Source organism: Acomys minous (genome assembly GCF_964271855.1).
Source record: "Acomys minous genome assembly, chromosome: 16".
Classification (NCBI taxonomy): Eukaryota; Metazoa; Chordata; class Mammalia; order Rodentia; family Muridae; genus Acomys; species Acomys minous.
In genome coordinates, this window is record NC_140498.1 from 85,145,616 (window position 1) to 85,164,444 (window position 18,829).

Here is an 18,829-nt window from a genome sequence, read left to right on the forward strand (position 1 = left end):
TAGATAATGAGATGGGCTGGTTATAATATCCATATTTTTTTAAAGTTTAGATGCTTAAATTATTGGCAGGAAAAGGCATTTCTTTATATAGACCACTAAAATTTAAGAAGTGTCATTAAAGTTAGTACAATTAGACAAACCATGTAATTGTCCGACTTTTCAAAATGTAACAATGAAATTATTCAGCAATTATATCAAGGATGTTCTGATAATTCACATTCAAAATTTCAATATGCACAAATTTATGCTTTAAATTATCTTAACAATTGTGTGTTTGTAAAGTTATAATACTATATATTTCTAATCATACCTTCACTAGTGGAGCAGTATGGCAAACTTATAGAATCCAAAGGATATCGTTTGCTTTCTACAAAAGAGAAAAAGAAATTAACTAAGACTAAATAATATAACTCTAACAGAGGGCCAAACTCAGTATCATTGAAATTGCATTACTGTCAAATAATGCTCTAAAGCAAAACAATGCTGTAAGAAAAGAGTGAATAACAGAACTCAATGCTGAGCTCATGATGATACATGCCTGAAACCCCAGCATTCCCACAGCAGAGTCAAGCCTGGGCTACACGGTGATGCTCTCTCTCTCAAAACAAAACCTCCAAAATAAGACCAACCAACTGAGCCAACAAAAAGCCTAAACAGCACACCCAGCATGTCTGGACAAATGTACAATCTGTGAGTAGGCAAACTGAATGTAGCAGCATCAACATCGAGAACCAGAAGCGCACAATCACCCCCAAGCCCCTCATAGCCTTGGGCAGCATGTGACTACTCGGCCCGCGGTGCTGCTGCTTGGGGAGGTGCAGCTGAGGGCGCCAGGCTCTGGGTGTGTGAGCCTAGGGCCGTTCCTAGCTTGCTCTCTGTGCTTCATGGTGCCTTTTGAAGATGTGAGTCTAGGTTCCCTTTTCTGCTGCCATGATGAATTAATTCTTTACTCACTGGAACTGTAGCCAAAATTAACTCCTCTCCCATAAGCTGCTTTTAGAGATGGGATCCTATCACAGCCACAGAAACGTGACAGGGCATCCACGACCCTGGCATCACCTACCACAGCTGAGGGTGGACCTAGCTTCCCCTGGGGTAAATGACACGGATAAACGCAACATGCACTCCTTTGCAGTTGTATTCTTAAACATATAAATGTACCTTGTTGGATGTAGTTCAAGCCTCTATAGCTCCAGTGTGCATAAAGCAAAAATAGACAAAAAGTAATGAAAATGTGAGATTCACCTGCAAGGGGCACCACTGATGAAATCAACTCATAGATAACTGGCAGCACCACCTGTGACTCAAGTACGATTCCATCTTCACTGAAGAAGTCACTGTAGGACCACTCCTCATACGGATCCTTGTGTGTTCCAAAGGTAGCCTAAACAGCAATCCAAATAGAAAAGCCAGCGCTAGGTACACTGCAACACATACCAAGCTGAATAAGGAGTCAAGTTGAGAGCCAAAAGCTTTAAAAAAAAAAAAAGAAAAGGTTTGTTTCTATTAATTTGAATTATATGTAGGTCTGTATGTGTGCATGTGGAAGAGAGCAGTGTTGGCTCCCCTGGAGCCTGATTTACAGACCCTTGAGAGCTGCCTGCTGTGGGTTGTGGTGGTTTGAAAACAAACGGTCCCCACAGAGTCATGTGTTTGAATGCTGGGCCCACAGCGAATGGCACTACTAGGTGTGGCCTTTTTGGAGCTGGATGCTCCAAGCCTCTACCTGCATGCTGCCATGCTTCCCACCACAGTAATAGACTATGCCTCTGAATCTGGGAGCCAGCCAAAAATAATCAATATCCTCCTTTATAAGAGCCATGGTCATGGTGTCTCTTCACGGCAAGAAAACCCTAAGACATGGGTGATTGGAACTGAATTTGAGTCCTCGGGAAGAGCTGCAAATGCTCTTAAGCACTGAGCCATCTCTCCAGCTCAAGAAGCCAATAGCTTTGATGTTTAATGCAGCTCTGTAGAGTCAGTGGGATCCTGAAATCCACAGATTGGGCATGACCAATTTTGGATTACACCTATTCAGAAAAATTTGGAGATAATGAAAGCATGAGAGATGTGTGTGGGTTCTATGTAAGTGTTACTCAAGTGTGAATAAGGGATTGCAGCACCCACAGACGCTGGCACCTCTGAGGGGAGGGGCAGACAGACCTACAAGCAATTTCTTCTGTGCATACTGAGGGAAAATGGTATTCGGTATTCTTCTTCAGTTGGTGACTTGTAAAAACATCACTTTGATAGGTCAATATCCAGAGAGGCCTTGCTGAAGGCCCTATGCCTCACAAGGCAGTTCAAATCAAAAACAACAATTGTGCGTGGAGCCTTCTTGGCTCTTTAGAGGACAGTTTTCCAGAGAAGAGCAAGAAAAGGTAAGTGGTGAGGTAGGCGGCGTTTCTGTGAACTGTGCACATGATGTGAAGGGCCACACATTGGGCCATCATCGGTTTTGTTTACAGAAATAAAATTCAGGTCACTTACTTTCATCAGAATCCCACAGTCATCCATCTGGCATTGTCTGGAAAGCTCCACAGCAGTTAAAGTGTATTTACTTAGCTCTAAAGCGTCTAGCAAAATATCTGCAAGAAAGTGGACAGAATCACCGAACTCCTATCTTCTGCCTTTAGCATAATGAGACAACCTTTTTAGGATCCCGAGGAAGGTCAGGGGCAGACAGCAAGCTCACCACAGATATCTGACTAATGCAAACAAACACAGTTCACATCTCTGCTTAAGCTTGCCTCCAAAGACCTCCATGTGGGGAGGTCAGGGACACCATGGTTGCACGAAAGCAATCGTCATCTATAATAAGATATGACAGTGGTAATGGGTTCACTGACTGGCTGACTGATTGGCTAGTCTTGGGATGATGGATCCTCCTGCCTCTCAGACACCTGACTGCAGGGATTAGAGGGGACAGGCACACCTGGTGGTTGTTCTAAAGCTATGGTGTCCTGGTGTAAGACGCTGTCTCTTGCGTGGTCATCAGGGAGAGAATGTGGGAGATGTGGGTACAATGAGCGATTTATGCATCTTGTCACCTGGACTGCAGATGGTGGCAGCTTGGCATGCGAGCTCATGGATCTCAGAAGGAAGATTTAGTCCGGCTGGAGCTGCCATTGGGACATTGTCAGCCAGCATCTGACAGAGTTTCTGACACACCAGGAACAGCAGCCTCCCCGTGTCGGCATTGCAGTAATGCTTAAGCAAGTCTCTGTAGAGGAGAGACATGTGGGAGCTCGGATTCTCGTCAAGCGCACAGGCCCTTGTCCTTCCTGCGTTCACACCTAACCACTAACAGCAACACATGAAACACCTTAAACATACTTTCACGGCACAGGGTGTGATCCATTTTCAAAGTGCTTTAGTTACCCTTAAGATCAAGGTGCACAGAAGCTGACGTTCAACGGTCATGTGACCAACTGAGCAGGTCTATCTTCCTTCTGTGCCACTATTTTTAGACACACAGGCCCCAAAATAGGCTTGTAGTAAACCAAGAATCACTTTTCTGAAAATGTAAGTGGCCCTGGCCCTCCCTATGCTTAGCAGGGACACACAGAGCAAATGCCACTTTCAGACAAGCTGGGCGAGGTGGGATCCAGTCACCTGCATCTGCTCAGAGCTGCTCCCACCTTCCCGTCCTTCAAGGCTCGCAAGGCCAGCTCTGCCTCCAGCTCTTGGACAGACACCTGCAGGGCTAATGCCTGTCTGTGCAGCTTCGACTTCATGTTCAAGTTTGTCCCGCTGGCCAGGGTGGGCCCCAGGGGTGCCCTGAGCTTATGCTTGGCCTGGGCATCTTCATGTGCCTTAATACACTCTTCTCGAAGGCGGGCTACCAGGGCACTGCTGCTGTAATCCTCAAATGGAAGGAAGACCTTGAAGCTTTCCTGCAGCAAAGCGAGACAGAGCCCCAAGTCTACTCCATGTTCAACTCAGGACTGAGTTTCACCCTCTCCTTCAGAAATTACTCCCTTATAAATTAGGAATTTAAGGTCTTTATGGCTCAAAGTAACAAAATACTAACATTAAAAGTTAAGAAAATAGCTCAGAGTTTGAGGCCAGCCTGGTCTACAAAGCAAGTTCAGGACAGCCAAGGCTACACAGAAAAACCCTGTCTCATAAAACAAACAAACAAAGGAAGAAAAAGAAAAAGAAAAGAAAAAGGAACTAGAAATACTAGAAATATAGCAAAAATTATCAAGCAATACTGTATGATACATGAATTACATCTCAATAAAGTTGCTGAGAAAGGAAGAACCAGTGCATCCCAGTCTCTGAAGGCTGAAGATGCTGAGGCCATGTGCACTGACTGGGTACATAATAGCTTTACCTGTAAACTAGCAACCACTTGAAATCGCTTCAGGAATTCTTCAGATTCATCCTTCTTCTGTAGATTGTCTGTAATTACATTTTTAAAAGTTACAGCTGCATTACACATTCCCATACACTCTAATTTGAATTTCCCCCGGAACATCACAACAACAGGAGGCAGGATCTCTGGAAGGCGCCTGAAATGTCACCATGAACCGGCTGATCATGGATCGATAGGCTACTTCAAGAGTGCTGAGCGGCTCTAGCTCTAGTCTTTCTGGATGCACGGTGCCTCTGTCACATGACAACACAGCAAAGCCTCTGGCAGACCCTGAGCAGATGCTGCCACCAAGTCCTTGACTTCTCGGTCTCCAGCAGTATAAGCTAAAGAAACTACTACTCTTATGAATTACCCAATCTTGGGTATATTGTTATAACAAGAAAACACTCAAGAATACACAACATTACTAGGATTTTTGTTAAAAGTCAACATATAAATTAGCTTTGATTTTCTTGTAAGTCTTCTGTGTTGATTTTTAGTTGCCAATGTAACTATTTTTGTACATCAGGCTGGCCTCGAACTCACAGAGATCCACCTGCCTATGCCTCCCAGGTGCAGGGATTAAAGGCGTGCGCCACTACTGCTTGGCCAATTTAACAATTTTTAAAATTTGACCTATTGTTTGTGTATGAGTGGTGTGTGTGTGTGTGTGTGTGTGTGTGTGTGTGTGCGCGCGCGCGCACACATACACACATATGCCATAGCATGCATGTTGAGGTCAGAGAACAACTTTACGGAGCAGGCTCTGTCCTTCCACATTTAATTAAACAGCAGGGGCTGGAAAGACGAATCAGTAGTTAAGAGCATGCCATGCTCTTCCAGAGGACCAGAGTTCAATTCCCAGCACCCACACCAGGTAGCTGACAACAAACCACCTCTAGAGGGGTCCAAGTCTTCTCTGGCCTGCAGACACACCCACATACACACAACGGACACATATACACAGAATTAAAAATAGTAAGATGGGGGCTGGAGAGATGGCTCAGGGGTCAAGAGCATCGCCTGTTTTTCCAAAGGACCCGGGTTCAATTCCCAGCACCCACATGGCAGCTCGCAACTGTCTGTAACTCCAAGATCTGACACCCCTACACCAATGCACATAAATTAAAATCAAATAAAATATGTTTAAATAAATAAATAAAAATAAAAACAGTAAGATGTAAAAAGAATGGCAAGCCTTCTGAAACGAATTATACCCCACTCCCCAGAGAGTTACTTTCTCAACTGTTTTAAGTGCAAGTTTAAAGGGGCTTTCTCCCCTTAGCATAGCCAACAGCCACAGCAGGCATCCAGTCCCTGAAACGTGGAAACAGAAAAGAGGTCAAGTTTATGTGCTCTCATCTTATATGACTAATAAAAAGATGAGACTTTTCGTATGGAAAGATGGGTACAGCCAGACAATCAGCACCTCGGTGAGCTTTGGAACAAGACCCAAGCTGAGGGGGCAGGGGCTGGGGAGACTACCTTTCTGAATATCACACAGGATCTTGAGAATATCCACCGATGTCTTTGCCACCGATATTCTCCAGGCCTTGTCCTGAAGACAAAGTGCAAAGTGCAATCTACTTCATTACCATTCACCTCAGCTGAGCACAGACAAGAACACACACAAGAACCATGGGACCACAGTCTGGGGATCAGTGGGAGAGCATTTGCCTAGCATGCTCAGGCCTGAGTTCACTCCTCAGTGCCAACAAAAAACCCAAAACAAAAAGAGCATAGAGGATACAAACAGAAAAACGAGCCAAGAAACCAGAAAAACTAAAACAAGTGGTTGAGGTTATGTGTAGCTCTGGCCAGGCAGCTGCAAGGCTGCACGAGTGTAGTAAAAGCTAAGCAGGGGCAATCCACCAACACAGCCTTTCAAACTAGCAGGGAAGAAGTGCTAACCTACGGCCTTTGAACTACACTATAATCAACAGCCCTTCTTTTTCTTGTGGCGTCACACAAAACATCTGCAAATTTTCTCAGGTCAAAAGTTCAAGAGACTAGAGTGGAGGGCCTGTGGAGGCTTACGTAATCTAACTATGCTTTCAGCAATTATTTTAAAAGATTGAACACAAGAGAGAAGGAAAAACAAACAAACAAAAAAGCCTTAATTTAATGGACGGGTGTGATGAGGAATGGAGAGGCGCAGGACACTGTGTTCAGCCGTCAGCACCAGCGGCAGTTCCAAAGGGGCCTGAGTGGAGGCTCTGCTACTGTCTAACAAACCAGAAAGTCATTTGTTTATTTGTTTGTTTTTTGTTTTGTTTTTTGAGACAGGGTCTCTCTGTGTATCTTTGACTGTCCTGGACTCTCTTTGTAGACCAGGCTGGCTTCAAACTCACAGTAATCTGCCTGCCTCTGCCTCCCAAGTGCTGGGATTTAAGGCGTGCGCCACCACTGCCTGCCTCAGGAAGTCATTTAAGGTCTCATTTTCTACCGTTAATCCACAATGTGACCTACTTCACAATTTCATATGGAGATGAAGTAAGTTATTTAAAGCTGGGAGGCATTTCTCAAGGTTTAAAAAAAATCCAACTGTTCTAGTAAATTAGATACTTAGATTCTTTTTTGTTTTCTGGGGGGAGGGGGAAGGGAGGGAGAGAGAGAGTGAAAGAGAGACAGAAACAAGAGACCTTTTTGCTCTTTCTTCTTTGTGTGTGTGTATATGTGTGTGTGTGAGAGAGAGAGAGACAGAGACAGAAACAGAGAGACAGAGAGACAGCCTGGTTTAGAAGTCATTCTATAGAGCAGTAGGCTGGCTGCCTCCGCCCAGCATGGAAGTTGTAAGCCACCACTGTGATACTTGGTTTCTTATCACTAAAGATGTGAACTGGCTCTATGGAAGGCATCTTTAAGCTTCAGTGACTTCTTCTGAAACAAGGACTTACAATGGAGCCAGGCAGGCCTGGAAGTCAAGGTCCCTGGCCGCGCTGCCACCCCCTGCTGAGTTCCAGACACACACACCAACACTGCATCTCAGCTTATGAAAGCCTCACCTCTTCAGAGCTGTCTGGCTCTTCTTGCAGCGCCAGCCGAGCCCAGGTGATGACTCTTTCTGCAGTTTTCTCAGCTTCACCAGGAGGCAGAGACCTCAGTAGCAGGAGGCAATCTTCCCCCTGTCAACAGCGTTAGGAAGAAAGGAAGAAAACAGCCGGTCCTTACAAGGAAGAGCTTGAACTCTTCTGGTTGAAAGTGATAAGAAAAAAACCCAACAAAACTCTCTGATCTATATGGCCTAGCATGATGGCCTGTGATCAAACAGTAGAATGGGAAAAAAAGATGAAAAGATATTTTGGAGAAAAAAAAAGACTACAATTTAATATCTTTAAAAATCTGAGGGCTAGAAAGATGGCTCAGAAGTTACAACCACTGCCTGTTGTTCTAGAGGTCCTGAGTTCATTTCCCAGCACCCACATGGTAGCTCACAGCCTCTTATAACTGTAGGCTCATGGGATCGGATACCATCTTCTTGTGTGCAGAGGTATAAGCAGACATAAATAAATAAATCTTTAAAAATTAAATACAAACATAAATCTGATATTTTAAAAAGTATATTAGCACATGCCTACAGTCTTAGTACTTGGCGGGGAGTTCGAAGGCCACCCTGGGCTACACAGAATTCCAGGTCAGTTTGGGCCATAGAATGAGACCCTGTCTCCAAAAATAAGCAAAATTAGCTAAATTTAAAATCGACCCAAAGTAGACATTCCCTTACTACTTGGGCATGCCCATGGCTGCTGAATATGAAGCAACAAAGACATTTAAAGTCACAAAAAAGTTGACAGTTCAGTGCCCAGATGGGTAATTGGCACCAGCATGCATGAGGCCATAGTCTCAATTCTTGTTGTTTTTTTTTTTTTTTTTTTCAAGACAGGGTCTCTCTGTGTAGCCCTCCTTGGCTACAGTCCAGGCTGGCCTCAAACTCACAGAGTCCGCCTGCCTCTGTTTCCCCAGTGCTGGGATTAAAAGCGTGCGCCACCACACCCGGCTCCATAGTCTCAATTCTTAACACCTAAGAAACTCAGGTGGAAAATCCACAAAACCACATACCCTATTTTAGAATGTAAAACCTGAGTTTGAGCTGTACCAAGTAAAGTGTAAAAGCCCATTAGCTAATAATCACAGGGCACTTTTTAAAAGCGCATACAAGTAGCTATTTGAGTATGCTGTTTTTGTGTTGCTACAGCTTATTTATTTTGTTTTGTTAAAGCAGCTTGGACAACTTGGTTTCTGTAAAGATGTAGGCAGCAAAGCAGCCCTATGACACAATCCAAACTCCACACCTGTTCTTTATCCATCAGATCAATGATTCTTAGACTGTAGATTTCGTCATCCGACAGCCTGTACCCTTGGGCCACCTTCAGCGCATCTTCTAAAGAAGTCGGGATGTCTTGCTTGAGAATGTATCGGACTACCCTCTGGAAGAGACAATACATATTTTTAACATGAAGACTCAGAGTCCAGAAACCATTTGCTTATGGAAAAAAAAAATGCCTTAAATATTTTTAAAATGTAGCAAAAAAACATAAGCTGGATCTAAGATTAAACCATGATGGATAGAAGTGCAAGTCACAGGCCCTGAGCTCACTCCATGAAGGCAGCGTGGGAGAAGGGGCGACCTGAGCCTCTGACTTCTCCTCCTCCCTCCACATGCTCGCCACGGCACACATGTGACCCACTGCCATTCGGTACAACTGGCTCTATTACCTTTCCCACAGCCGAGCATGGTGGCACACACCTTTAATCCCAGCACTTGGGAGGCAGAGGCAGGAGGATCACTGTGAGTTTGCGGCAAGCTTGGTCTAAAAAGCAAGTCCAGGACAGAGAAACCCTGTCTCAACACACCCCCCAAAACACACACACACACACACACACACACACACACACACACACACACACGCGCGCGCGCGCGCGCACACCAGAAAAAACCTTCCGCACGCTGCCCTAGAAGTACAGGGACCACTCCCACTAGCACTTACCATTATTTCCTTGTTCAAGAGATTCACCTCCCTTACTCCATAGCCCCGCAAAAGCTTCTTCATTTCCATCAGCTGGTAACTTTCCTGCAACAACTTGACCCTAAAGGCAAGGCACTGGTATTACCGTGGCTGTGTGAAACAGCCGGTGGAAAGCATATGGCTATAACCAAAGCTTGACGCTGGCGCAGGCAAGGCGCAGGTAGGGCACAGGAACACCATCTGGTGACTGCACACTTACTTGGGGTGGTCCATTTCCAGGTGCTGTTTCACCAGCTGTTCCACAGCTGCACTCCAGGGAACCACGGCCTTGTACATTATCTTCAGCACTGCATCAAAGATGAGCTACAAAGAGATCACAGAGCAGCCTCAGATGCTGCTCCCGTGTAAGTGATTGGCACTGCAAACATTAACGGCAGAGCGAGAGTGCTCCGTATGCCTGCAAAAGCATGCGTGTACTCCATCACACAAAAGAACAGTTTCAAAGCAGCTGCGGTGAGAGGCGCTTATAATTCCAGGCATTGGTGGGTAGAAGGAAGAGGAACGGAAGTTCAAGGCTGGCCTAGAGAGATGGCTCTGCAGTCAAGAGCGCTTGCTGCTCCTGCAGACGACTCCAGTTCAGTTCCCAGAACGCAAAGCAGGTGGCTCACAACCATCTGAACTCCAGGAGCTCGGACACTCTCTTCTGACTCTGATGGGCACCAGGCACACATACAGTGAACATACACACATGCAAGCAAAACATCAGAAGAAATAAACCTAAGAAAAAGTTCAAGAGCACCTCCTGCTAACTGACTGAGTGGAGCTGGGGCAAACCTGGGCTACCTGAGACCCTATCTCTGATAAAACACAACAAAACAAAGCTCCACCTGCCCAGCTCCCACACTCCTCCTAACTTCATGCCCTCCTCTCTCTAACCCAGAGTCCATCAGTGCTGCCCTTACCTTTTAAATATTTAATGACTTGTTTATGCTTATTGCTTCTCCAAGACTAGGCTTTGCATATGACCTAACATGTTAAATGCTGGGCTACGGGCGCGGTGACCCTGCCTTTACGGGGACTGATGACAGTGGGAAGCCAGAGTAAAGCCCAGCGCCAGCAAATTAGGAGTTTCCATTCTGAGTAATCCTGGATGCTCAACAGGGAGGAATCCAACTGTCTACAGCAATATTTTTACCAGTGGGAATGAGGATATTATCTTCTTTTCCATAACCAAAGGAAATAAAAATATGCATGGTTTTATCTTCTTATTTTTTTCTTTACATTCTACAAAAATTTCCCTAACAAATACATGTCATTTTTATGACCAGAGAACAGCTTAAGAGCTAACGTTCCAAAGGGAACTCCCTATCCAGGGCAGGAGAAGCCAGCAGTTGGAGCTTGCTTACGTCCGTGTCAGACAGGCATCCTATCACCGCCATGGCCTTCGCTTCCCACGCCGTGTCAAAGAGTGTCCTCGACTTTGAGCTACACCTCTTCAGCAAATCCTAAGACAGAGAAATGCACATGCTTTGCAAATGACAGCAACTCTCAGTCTGGACATGGTGGTGGCGGACACCTTTAATCCCAGCACCCCGGAAGCAGAGGCCTGCCTGGTCAACATACTTAGTTCAGGACAGCCAGGACTATACAGAGAAACCCTGTCTTGAAAAAGAAACAAAATTTAAAACTCTTACTAAAAAGACATTAAATGGGCCAGGAAGATAATTGGCATAGGAAAGGCACCTGCTGGCCTGAGCCTGACCCCTCCTACTCACATGTTGAAAGGACTGACTCCTGAAAGTTGTTCTCCAACCTTTACATGGCTGCTGCTGCAGCATGTGCATGTTCAAACTCACATATACACATAATACACCACACACACACACACACCACAATTTTAAAAAGTTTTAAAGTTACTAAAAATGTAGCCTGTGCTTTTATATGGCACAGAAAATTTAAAAAGAAGTATTCCTGAAGAGTCTAAAGATAATATTATTAGGCCAGGCATAGTACAGATGCCTTTAATCCCAGCACTGGGAAAGGCAGGCTGATTTCTGTGAATTTGAGGCCAGTCTGGTCTACATAGTAAGTTCCAGGCCATCCAGAGCTATGTAGAGAGATCTTGACTCAGAAAATCAAAACAAATATAACCAAACCAAACAACAACAAAAAAGATCTTCACAATATTGTCCTGCTGATAAAAACCAGCCAGGTTGGGGATGTGGCTCATAGACACAGCAAGCTTGGACTCTGGAGGCCTGATGCTTAGCACCTTCTCCTGTCAAGTGTGTACAGAGCTACCCCTAATACCTCACAGGAGGTACCTGGGAAAAGTCCCGTTCTCTTTTTCTTGTTGAGATGGGATCTCATTGTGTTGCCTAACTGGCTTTGACTTGTGGGGCCTTAGTAACCTCCCACCTCAGCCTCTCCAATGAATGACGATTGATAGTAGAATTAGCTTTAAAATGCCTCATAGCTGCTAGTGGGAAAGATCCACATTCCTCCCAGGGTCAGGCATTTAACGAAATGATGCACTGCAGATTTCAGATACAAAAGTGGGGACTGATGAGATGGCTCCGCAGCTAAGGGTGCTTGCCTCCAGGCTAATGGCCAAGTTAGACGCCCAGGAGCCCTGCAGCGGAAGGAAGAACTAAGTCTTCCAAGTTGTCTTGGCATCCACATGTCTGTGGGCACACAGTCACACAATAGGAAAGGAATCCTTACAAATCTAAAGACAACATTACCTCTATATAAAGCAAAAGAAGCTCTTCCTCTGGCAAATTCTGTTCCCGAATGTAAACCCTTACAAACTTGTCTAAGACGGAGGGGATCAGCTCTGGGGCCGAGACCCTGTCAAACATCCGGAACACTATGGTGGTTGTGTTTTCCTGGGTAAGAGACGGAGAGGACAGTGTAAATGATGCAGTGTCTAAACACAACTGGGTACCAACAAAAACCGCAGCAGCGCTCGCGGGGCTGCGGCTTCACCTTCTCAAACTCAGAGAGGGCCAGTCTGCAGCTGTACTTCCTATGAAGGGTGATCAGCTCCCGCAGCTTGTGGACCAGTGTCCGTAACTGTTGGACCTCCTCTGTGTCTTGATACTCCTTCTACAACAAAAGCATTAAGAATATAAAACGAGCCGGGCGTGGAAGCGCACGCCTTTAATCCCAGCACTCGGGAAGCAGAGGCAGGGGATCGCTGTGAGTTCGAGGCCAGCCTGGTCTACAAAGTGAGTCCAGGACAGCCAAGGCTACACAGAGAAACCCTGTCTCGAAAAAACAAAACAAAACAAAAACAAAAAGAAAGAAAGAAAGAAAAAAAGAAATTTAGAAGTGGGTATGAAGAAATGGTTCAGTGCTTAAGAGCACTGGCTGCTCTTCCAGAAGTCCTGGGCTCAGTCCCCAGCACCCACATAGCAGCTCACAACGGTCTGTAACTCCAGTTCCAGGGCATGTGACATCCTCACAGAGACATACATGCAGGAAAAACACTATTCAGTATACATTAAAAAAAAAAAATCCTTTAGGGCCAGGTAGTAGTATCGGCTTCCCCTAATCCCAGCCCTCAGGAGGCAGGGGCAGGCGGATCTCTGAGTTCGAGGCCAGCCTGGTCTACAGAGTGAGTTCCAGGACAGCCAGGGCTACCCAGAGAAATCCTGTCTCGAAAAAAACAGGCCAAACAAAACCAAAACCAAAACCAAAACCAAAAAGAAACCCAAGAAGCCAAATAAATGTAGGTGGCCTTCAGAACTACACTGCTGACCTGGTGACCCCAAGGTAGCAGCGCTTCTTCAGTTTGTGATGCTGGGACGAACCCTGGAGCCCTGCCCATGCGTCACGTGACAAACGCCGCCATGGGTCATTCCTACATCCCACTGCTACTTTTTCAGAAGGACCGGAGGTCTCACGTATTTTACATCAGAGCATGGTGCCCTGGTTCAAGTGAAAGAGGCAGATGTGACTGCTGTAGATCAAGCCTCATGAATCACTTTTTTTTTTCTTTTAGAGGATTCTGAAATTCCACTATTGCAGAAGATCTGTTATACAACTTAGAATGTCTATTTTTTTTTTCATTTTTGCTGGATCAATGTGGAGACTACACTGAAACGGACAAAAGTTGTAATCGATACAAGAGAAAGGAAGAAAGGACTCTCCGTTCAGTGGACTGAAACAACATGCTTTTCTCTGCACAGGCAAACTTGTTGCCATGATGTGATGGACGATTTCATCATAAAATTCATCTCGATCTCATACCATGGAAATCCAGTGCCAAGAGGATGTGAATCCAACTTTGTCTGTTTTTTCTGCTGTGAAGAACACCTCTGCCAACTGAAGTCCATTTTCCGGCCAGTTTGCCTTTTAAGAGTATGAAAGACAGTTAAGACATGAGGCTGAAGCTGCTGTGACGGGGCACATGTCATTTTCATACTCGCCACACGGACATTACCTTATCAGTTAACTCCAGGTTCCTGGATGCTTGTTCCAACCATTTTGCAAGAATGTTCTGAAACAGATACACTATTTAAAAATGAAATTCTCCATAAATACTCACACACACAAAAATTTCCATAACCAGTTTTTCTTTTAAAGATAAATAAAAGTATGCATGTGTAGGGGTGGGTAGTGAGGGTGGGGCATCAGGCCTCCAGGAGCTAGGCCTGCAGGTGAGGCCCCTGGTAAGGGTGCTGGGAACTGAACCCAGGTCTTTTGGAGGAGTACAATGCGCTCTCGACCACTGAGCCATCTCTCTTAAGCTACTAATCATCTCTTAGAAGTTATTTATTGCTGGGCAATGGTGGTGCACGCATTTAATCCCAGCACTCGGGAGGCAGAGACAGGCGGATCTTTGTGAGTTTGAGGCCAGCCTGGTCTACAGAGTGAGTCCAGGCTAGCCAGATCCTGTCTCAAAACTCAACAACAAAAGGAAGTAACTCATCTATCAGTTACACTGCTGGACTCTGATCCCAGGACCTCAGACACGCCAGCATGGAGCGGTCAGTTCCCCACCACCACCTCTGCACGGAGCCCATGCTGGGCTGGAGCTCGCTATGAAGTTCAGGCTGGACTCACATTCCCAGCAACCCTTCTACGGTGCCCTCTCGAGTGCTGAGGTTTGAAGTGTCCACCAAGGCATCCAGCTCTATCATCTTTTTAAAGGGCTTCCTCAGGAAACCAATGTGAAACATTAAATGAGGTTAAGTCTATAAGAGTCAAAATACTGGAAGAAACTCACTTGTCCTTCGGGCACAACCCTCCTCACAAACGGGATCACGTCCTTTTTAAACCATGAACAAAGCTTTTCCAAGGACACTTGGGTAGAAATGGAGTTCAGCAAGTTCTCCAGCATTTTCACATCAAACTTGCTTTCAAAGTCAGCCTGAATTACAGAATCAGAAGTCAAGACTTGTCTGACAAAACTAAATTAACCACTCCCCCAAAGCAAAGACTTACTCGATCCTTGGGGAAAGTAGTGAGAGGGGAATAAATTTTAAAAAAAGAAAAAATAAAATAAAGCGGGGAGTCACAATTCATTAAATACTGTATTAGTGCACAGTAGACAATAAACACATAGAGGAAGCAGAAGAGACTGTATCCTAAGGAAAATACAGTATTTATTAGTACAAATACTAATAAAACGTGTTCATTAATGCCATAACACAATACTTTTTGAACCTAAATGTTTTATGTCAACATCAGCGAACGGAAGGGGATTTGCATAAACAGTCTGTCTATTTATCTGTCGATGAGATTGGGGTCTAGATTTACTCAATCTGGCCTGAAACTCCTAGACTAAGCAATCCTCCTGCCTCAGCCTCCAGAGGAGCTGTGACTACAGGTGTGTGCATGCCTCTATGCACAGCCTTCAGAAAACACCTCGAATGAGTATTCCTTTACCACAATCCACATAGTAGGAGCATCCTCTCCACTAGATCAACAGAAGCATGGTATTAATAAAGATGTTTCCTACAGGGATGGTGGCGCACGCCCAGCACTCAGGAGGTAGAGACAGGCAGATCTTTGAGTTCAAGGCCAGCCTGGTCTACAGAGTGAGTTCTAGAATAGCTAAGGCTACACACACAGAGACAAAGTTTGTCTTAAAAACAAAACAAAACAAAACCCATTGCCTACTGAGGAAAGACTCAGAGCCAACTGGACTCTAAAGACGGGGCGGGGATAAGCTCCTCTGGGACAAGTCACATCCTATCTCTCGAGAAACACTGCATCCAGTCACACTTGTCAGCCAGCTAGTTTCTAATACTCAACCTCCCACTTCAGAAGTTAGAAAGTGTGGGAAGGATTGTTAAGCTTTGTCCCAGGTGAAAGCAGTCCTGGTGGGATTTGCCCCTTGGAAACACCACGAATACACTGCAATAGACTGGATGGAGCCGTCCTGGCTTTGGAATTCAGAAAGCTGGGGGGGGGGGGGGAACACGACGACGACGGACTGGGCTATTGTGTTTCTAATCAAATATCAAAGGGGGCAGCCTGGCACCAACAGGCAATTGCATGCCTCAGAGAGGCAGAGGAGAGAGGAGAAGGCTGCAGTTTTTGGAGCAGGATCACACGTGGATTTGGGGAGAGACCAGCTTACAAGCCAGACCAGCATGGAGGCCAGAGACACCTGGGGATCCGCCCCATGGAACAGATACTGGAAGGTTTACTCTTGTTTCCCTTGAACCCTTTTTCCTTCCTGTATAGGATTGTTGGATTGTATAATAAAGTCTAATTGTTAAGAAACAGAGCCAACAAGAAAGCAATCAAGAAATTAAAAGGCACAATATTATTACCCGATGTCTAAGCCAAAGATACTGAGCGCAAACGAAGTTTCCTTCTCTTAGCTGCAAAAAAATATCCTTGAGGTCATCTTCATTATTCAGGAATTCAATCCAAGAGCTGCCACTGAGAACCCAGAGGGAAGAGACGAGTTACGAGCGTTAAAAAATACTTTCCAACTAGGGATAACTATACATCTACCCCCTTTTTGAACATTTATGTATTTAGTAAGGGGAATCGATTCTTTCGCCCGAACCTTGTGGGTCTGAACTCAGGTGGTCACATTTGGCGGCAAGCCCCCTGAGCATCCTGCTGACCCCAACTACTTCCCTTTTTATTTTTTTTTCTACTTCCCTTTTTAAACTTTAATTTTATTTCATGTGTATGAGTGTTTTGTCTGCATACATGTATGCACACCACTCGTGTGTAGTGTCCTCAGAGATCAGAGGAGGGAGTCTGATTCCCTGAAACTGGATTTATGAATTATTTTAAGCCACTATGTGGGTGCTAGGAACCAAACAGGGGGCCTCTACAAGAACAAATGTTCTTTTTCATGAAGCCATCTTTCCACCTTTGTGATAAAAATAAAGTAAAAACAAAACAGATCTAAAAATTCCAGTGTAAAGTAAGTCTCCTTTCCCAAATTCCTGTCGTCTTCAGTAACCACAGTGACCCTTTATGCAGGAACCGGATCAGATAATCACAGCATAAACCAGAGCCTGGAGCGGTGGCTCAGCGGTTACAAGCACTGGCTGCTCTTCCAGAGGACCTGGGTTCAATTCCAATCACCCACGCGGCAGCTCACAACTGTCAGTAACTCCAGTTCCGAGGGATCTGATACCCTCACACAGACATACATGCAGGTAAAAAACCCAATGCAGGCCAGGTGTGGTGGCGCACACCTTTAATCCCAGCACTCTGGAGGCAGAGGCAGGCAGATCACTGTGAGTTTAAGGCCTGGTCTACAACTCTACAAAGCGAGTTCAGGACAGGCAAGGCTAACACTGAGACTCCGTCTAAAAAAACAAACACAAACAACCAAACAAAAACCCCAAAACAACCAAACAAAAACTAAAAACTAAAAAAAAAAAACCAATGAACATAAAATGTGAAATAAATAAAGAGCCAGGAGGTGGTGGTGTGAGCCTTTAATCGCAGCACTCAGGAGGCAGAGGCAGGAGGATCTCTGTGAGTTCTAGACTAGCCTGATCTACAGGAGTTCCAGTACAGCCCAGGGCTACACAGAGAGAAACTCTGGAAAAACAACAAGAACAAAACAAAAGGATAGTCAGGAGAACTGAGCCAGCCTCAGCTACAGAGCAAGTTTCAGGCCAGCCCAAATGACTTAGTAAAAAAAAAAAAAAAAAGGATTTCTTATGTAAAACAAACAAAAAAATCCCAATAAAACAAAACCTGAATGACAAGTCACTAAAGAATACTTAGCTCAAAATTAAGAGTCAAAGCAGAGCAAGCCTGGTGGATTTTTTGTAATACTTTTTACAGATTAGCAAAACACAAGAGTCTCCTGGAGAAGCGAGTAGGAAACAGGCCCTCTCTAAGCCATCTACCAACAAACATTATTTGGAGGACAAATGTAGATATGTAGAAAGTTTGCCTTAGCAGCTGTGCTCCCAGAAGCTGAACTCAAACAGACACAGTCACACACACACACACACACACCAAATATATAATGACTTAAGAGTCCACGTTTAACAGCAATCGGAGGCTCAGCCATTAGAAAGCACAGGTGAGGACTGCCAGCAGGACAGCAATGACGACGAGCTCTTAAGCCTCACTGGAGAGAGAGAGAGTTTCCCATCATGTGAACACACTGGTTCCACCTTCCCTTGGATGCAAACGCACTCAAAGGAATACTATCTTTCTCATAGCCCAAACATATTTAATTCACAACCTAAAAGTTAAAAGTAGAATGCACACACCTGAATTTCTCTGGTCCAAATGCTCCATAAAATGTAGTTAACTTTGCATGAGCCTTTAGCACCTGAAGAAAAAAACAATTTAACAATTGTAATAATGTATGTGGGCTGTTATGATGGCTCATCAGGTGAAAGCACTTGCCATGCAAGCCTGGTCAGTCCCTGGAGCCCACTTAAATGTAGGAAAACCGATGCCACAAAGTTGACCTCTGACCCTCACACGCATGCTATGGCACTTGCATCCATGCAAATACACACACAAACTAATGATACTGAAGTTAAAAAGAAAAGTTTCATATTTGGCTCAATTCCCATCCACATAGCTTTCATTATTTTACCTATCACACACAAAATAATGAAAACATTTCTAGTCACATTTTATTGTAAAGGAAAATGCATAGTAAGTGTAGGTTTTCTCACCTAATCATTTATACTTAAGGCAAAAATTAGCTGGATTATAGCAAATTTTATTTTGGGAATGTAATTATTTTTAACATCCATTTGCTGTGCCTGTGGAGGCAGAGGTGGGTGCATGTGTCACAACAAACACACAGTGGGCAGGGAAAAATCTGTAGGAGTTGGTTCTGTTCTAGTGTGTGGGTCTCAAGGACTGAACTTGGTTGGGTCTTCAAGCTTAGCACAAGCACCCTGGCCCACTGAGCCATCTTGCCTGCCATATTTTGGGAATTGAAATGCACATATGCTTGTATGCATGGCCATCCTCATCATTGGGGTCCATTTACTGAGCATTTGTCAGCTACCAGGTACTAGACAAAACGCTTTACACTGAT

The 18,829-nt window shown here is 44.8% G+C and overlaps 1 protein-coding gene across 2 annotated transcripts in view; it reads right to left on the reverse strand.

The window, feature by feature from the left end:
- The window catches only part of KNTC1 (kinetochore associated 1), a 90,354-nt gene that overhangs the window by 50,734 nt on the left and 20,791 nt on the right, over window positions 1–18,829 (reverse strand). For both annotated transcript variants that reach the window (XM_084762645.1, XM_084762646.1), the window contains exons 19-37: window positions 18,042–18,103; window positions 16,116–16,227; window positions 14,561–14,704; window positions 13,775–13,831; window positions 13,582–13,683; window positions 12,316–12,435; window positions 12,072–12,215; window positions 10,734–10,832; window positions 9,587–9,690; window positions 9,349–9,448; window positions 8,653–8,787; window positions 7,366–7,485; window positions 5,846–5,918; window positions 4,340–4,407; window positions 3,616–3,896; window positions 3,051–3,223; window positions 2,491–2,588; window positions 1,246–1,384; window positions 311–367 (exon numbers count right to left, since the gene is read on the reverse strand). In XM_084762645.1, the coding sequence (XP_084618771.1) occupies window positions 311–367; window positions 1,246–1,384; window positions 2,491–2,588; window positions 3,051–3,223; window positions 3,616–3,896; window positions 4,340–4,407; window positions 5,846–5,918; window positions 7,366–7,485; window positions 8,653–8,787; window positions 9,349–9,448; window positions 9,587–9,690; window positions 10,734–10,832; window positions 12,072–12,215; window positions 12,316–12,435; window positions 13,582–13,683; window positions 13,775–13,831; window positions 14,561–14,704; window positions 16,116–16,227; window positions 18,042–18,103 (2,188 nt within the window). The remainder of the gene's footprint in view (window positions 1–310; window positions 368–1,245; window positions 1,385–2,490; window positions 2,589–3,050; window positions 3,224–3,615; window positions 3,897–4,339; window positions 4,408–5,845; window positions 5,919–7,365; window positions 7,486–8,652; window positions 8,788–9,348; window positions 9,449–9,586; window positions 9,691–10,733; window positions 10,833–12,071; window positions 12,216–12,315; window positions 12,436–13,581; window positions 13,684–13,774; window positions 13,832–14,560; window positions 14,705–16,115; window positions 16,228–18,041; window positions 18,104–18,829) is intronic.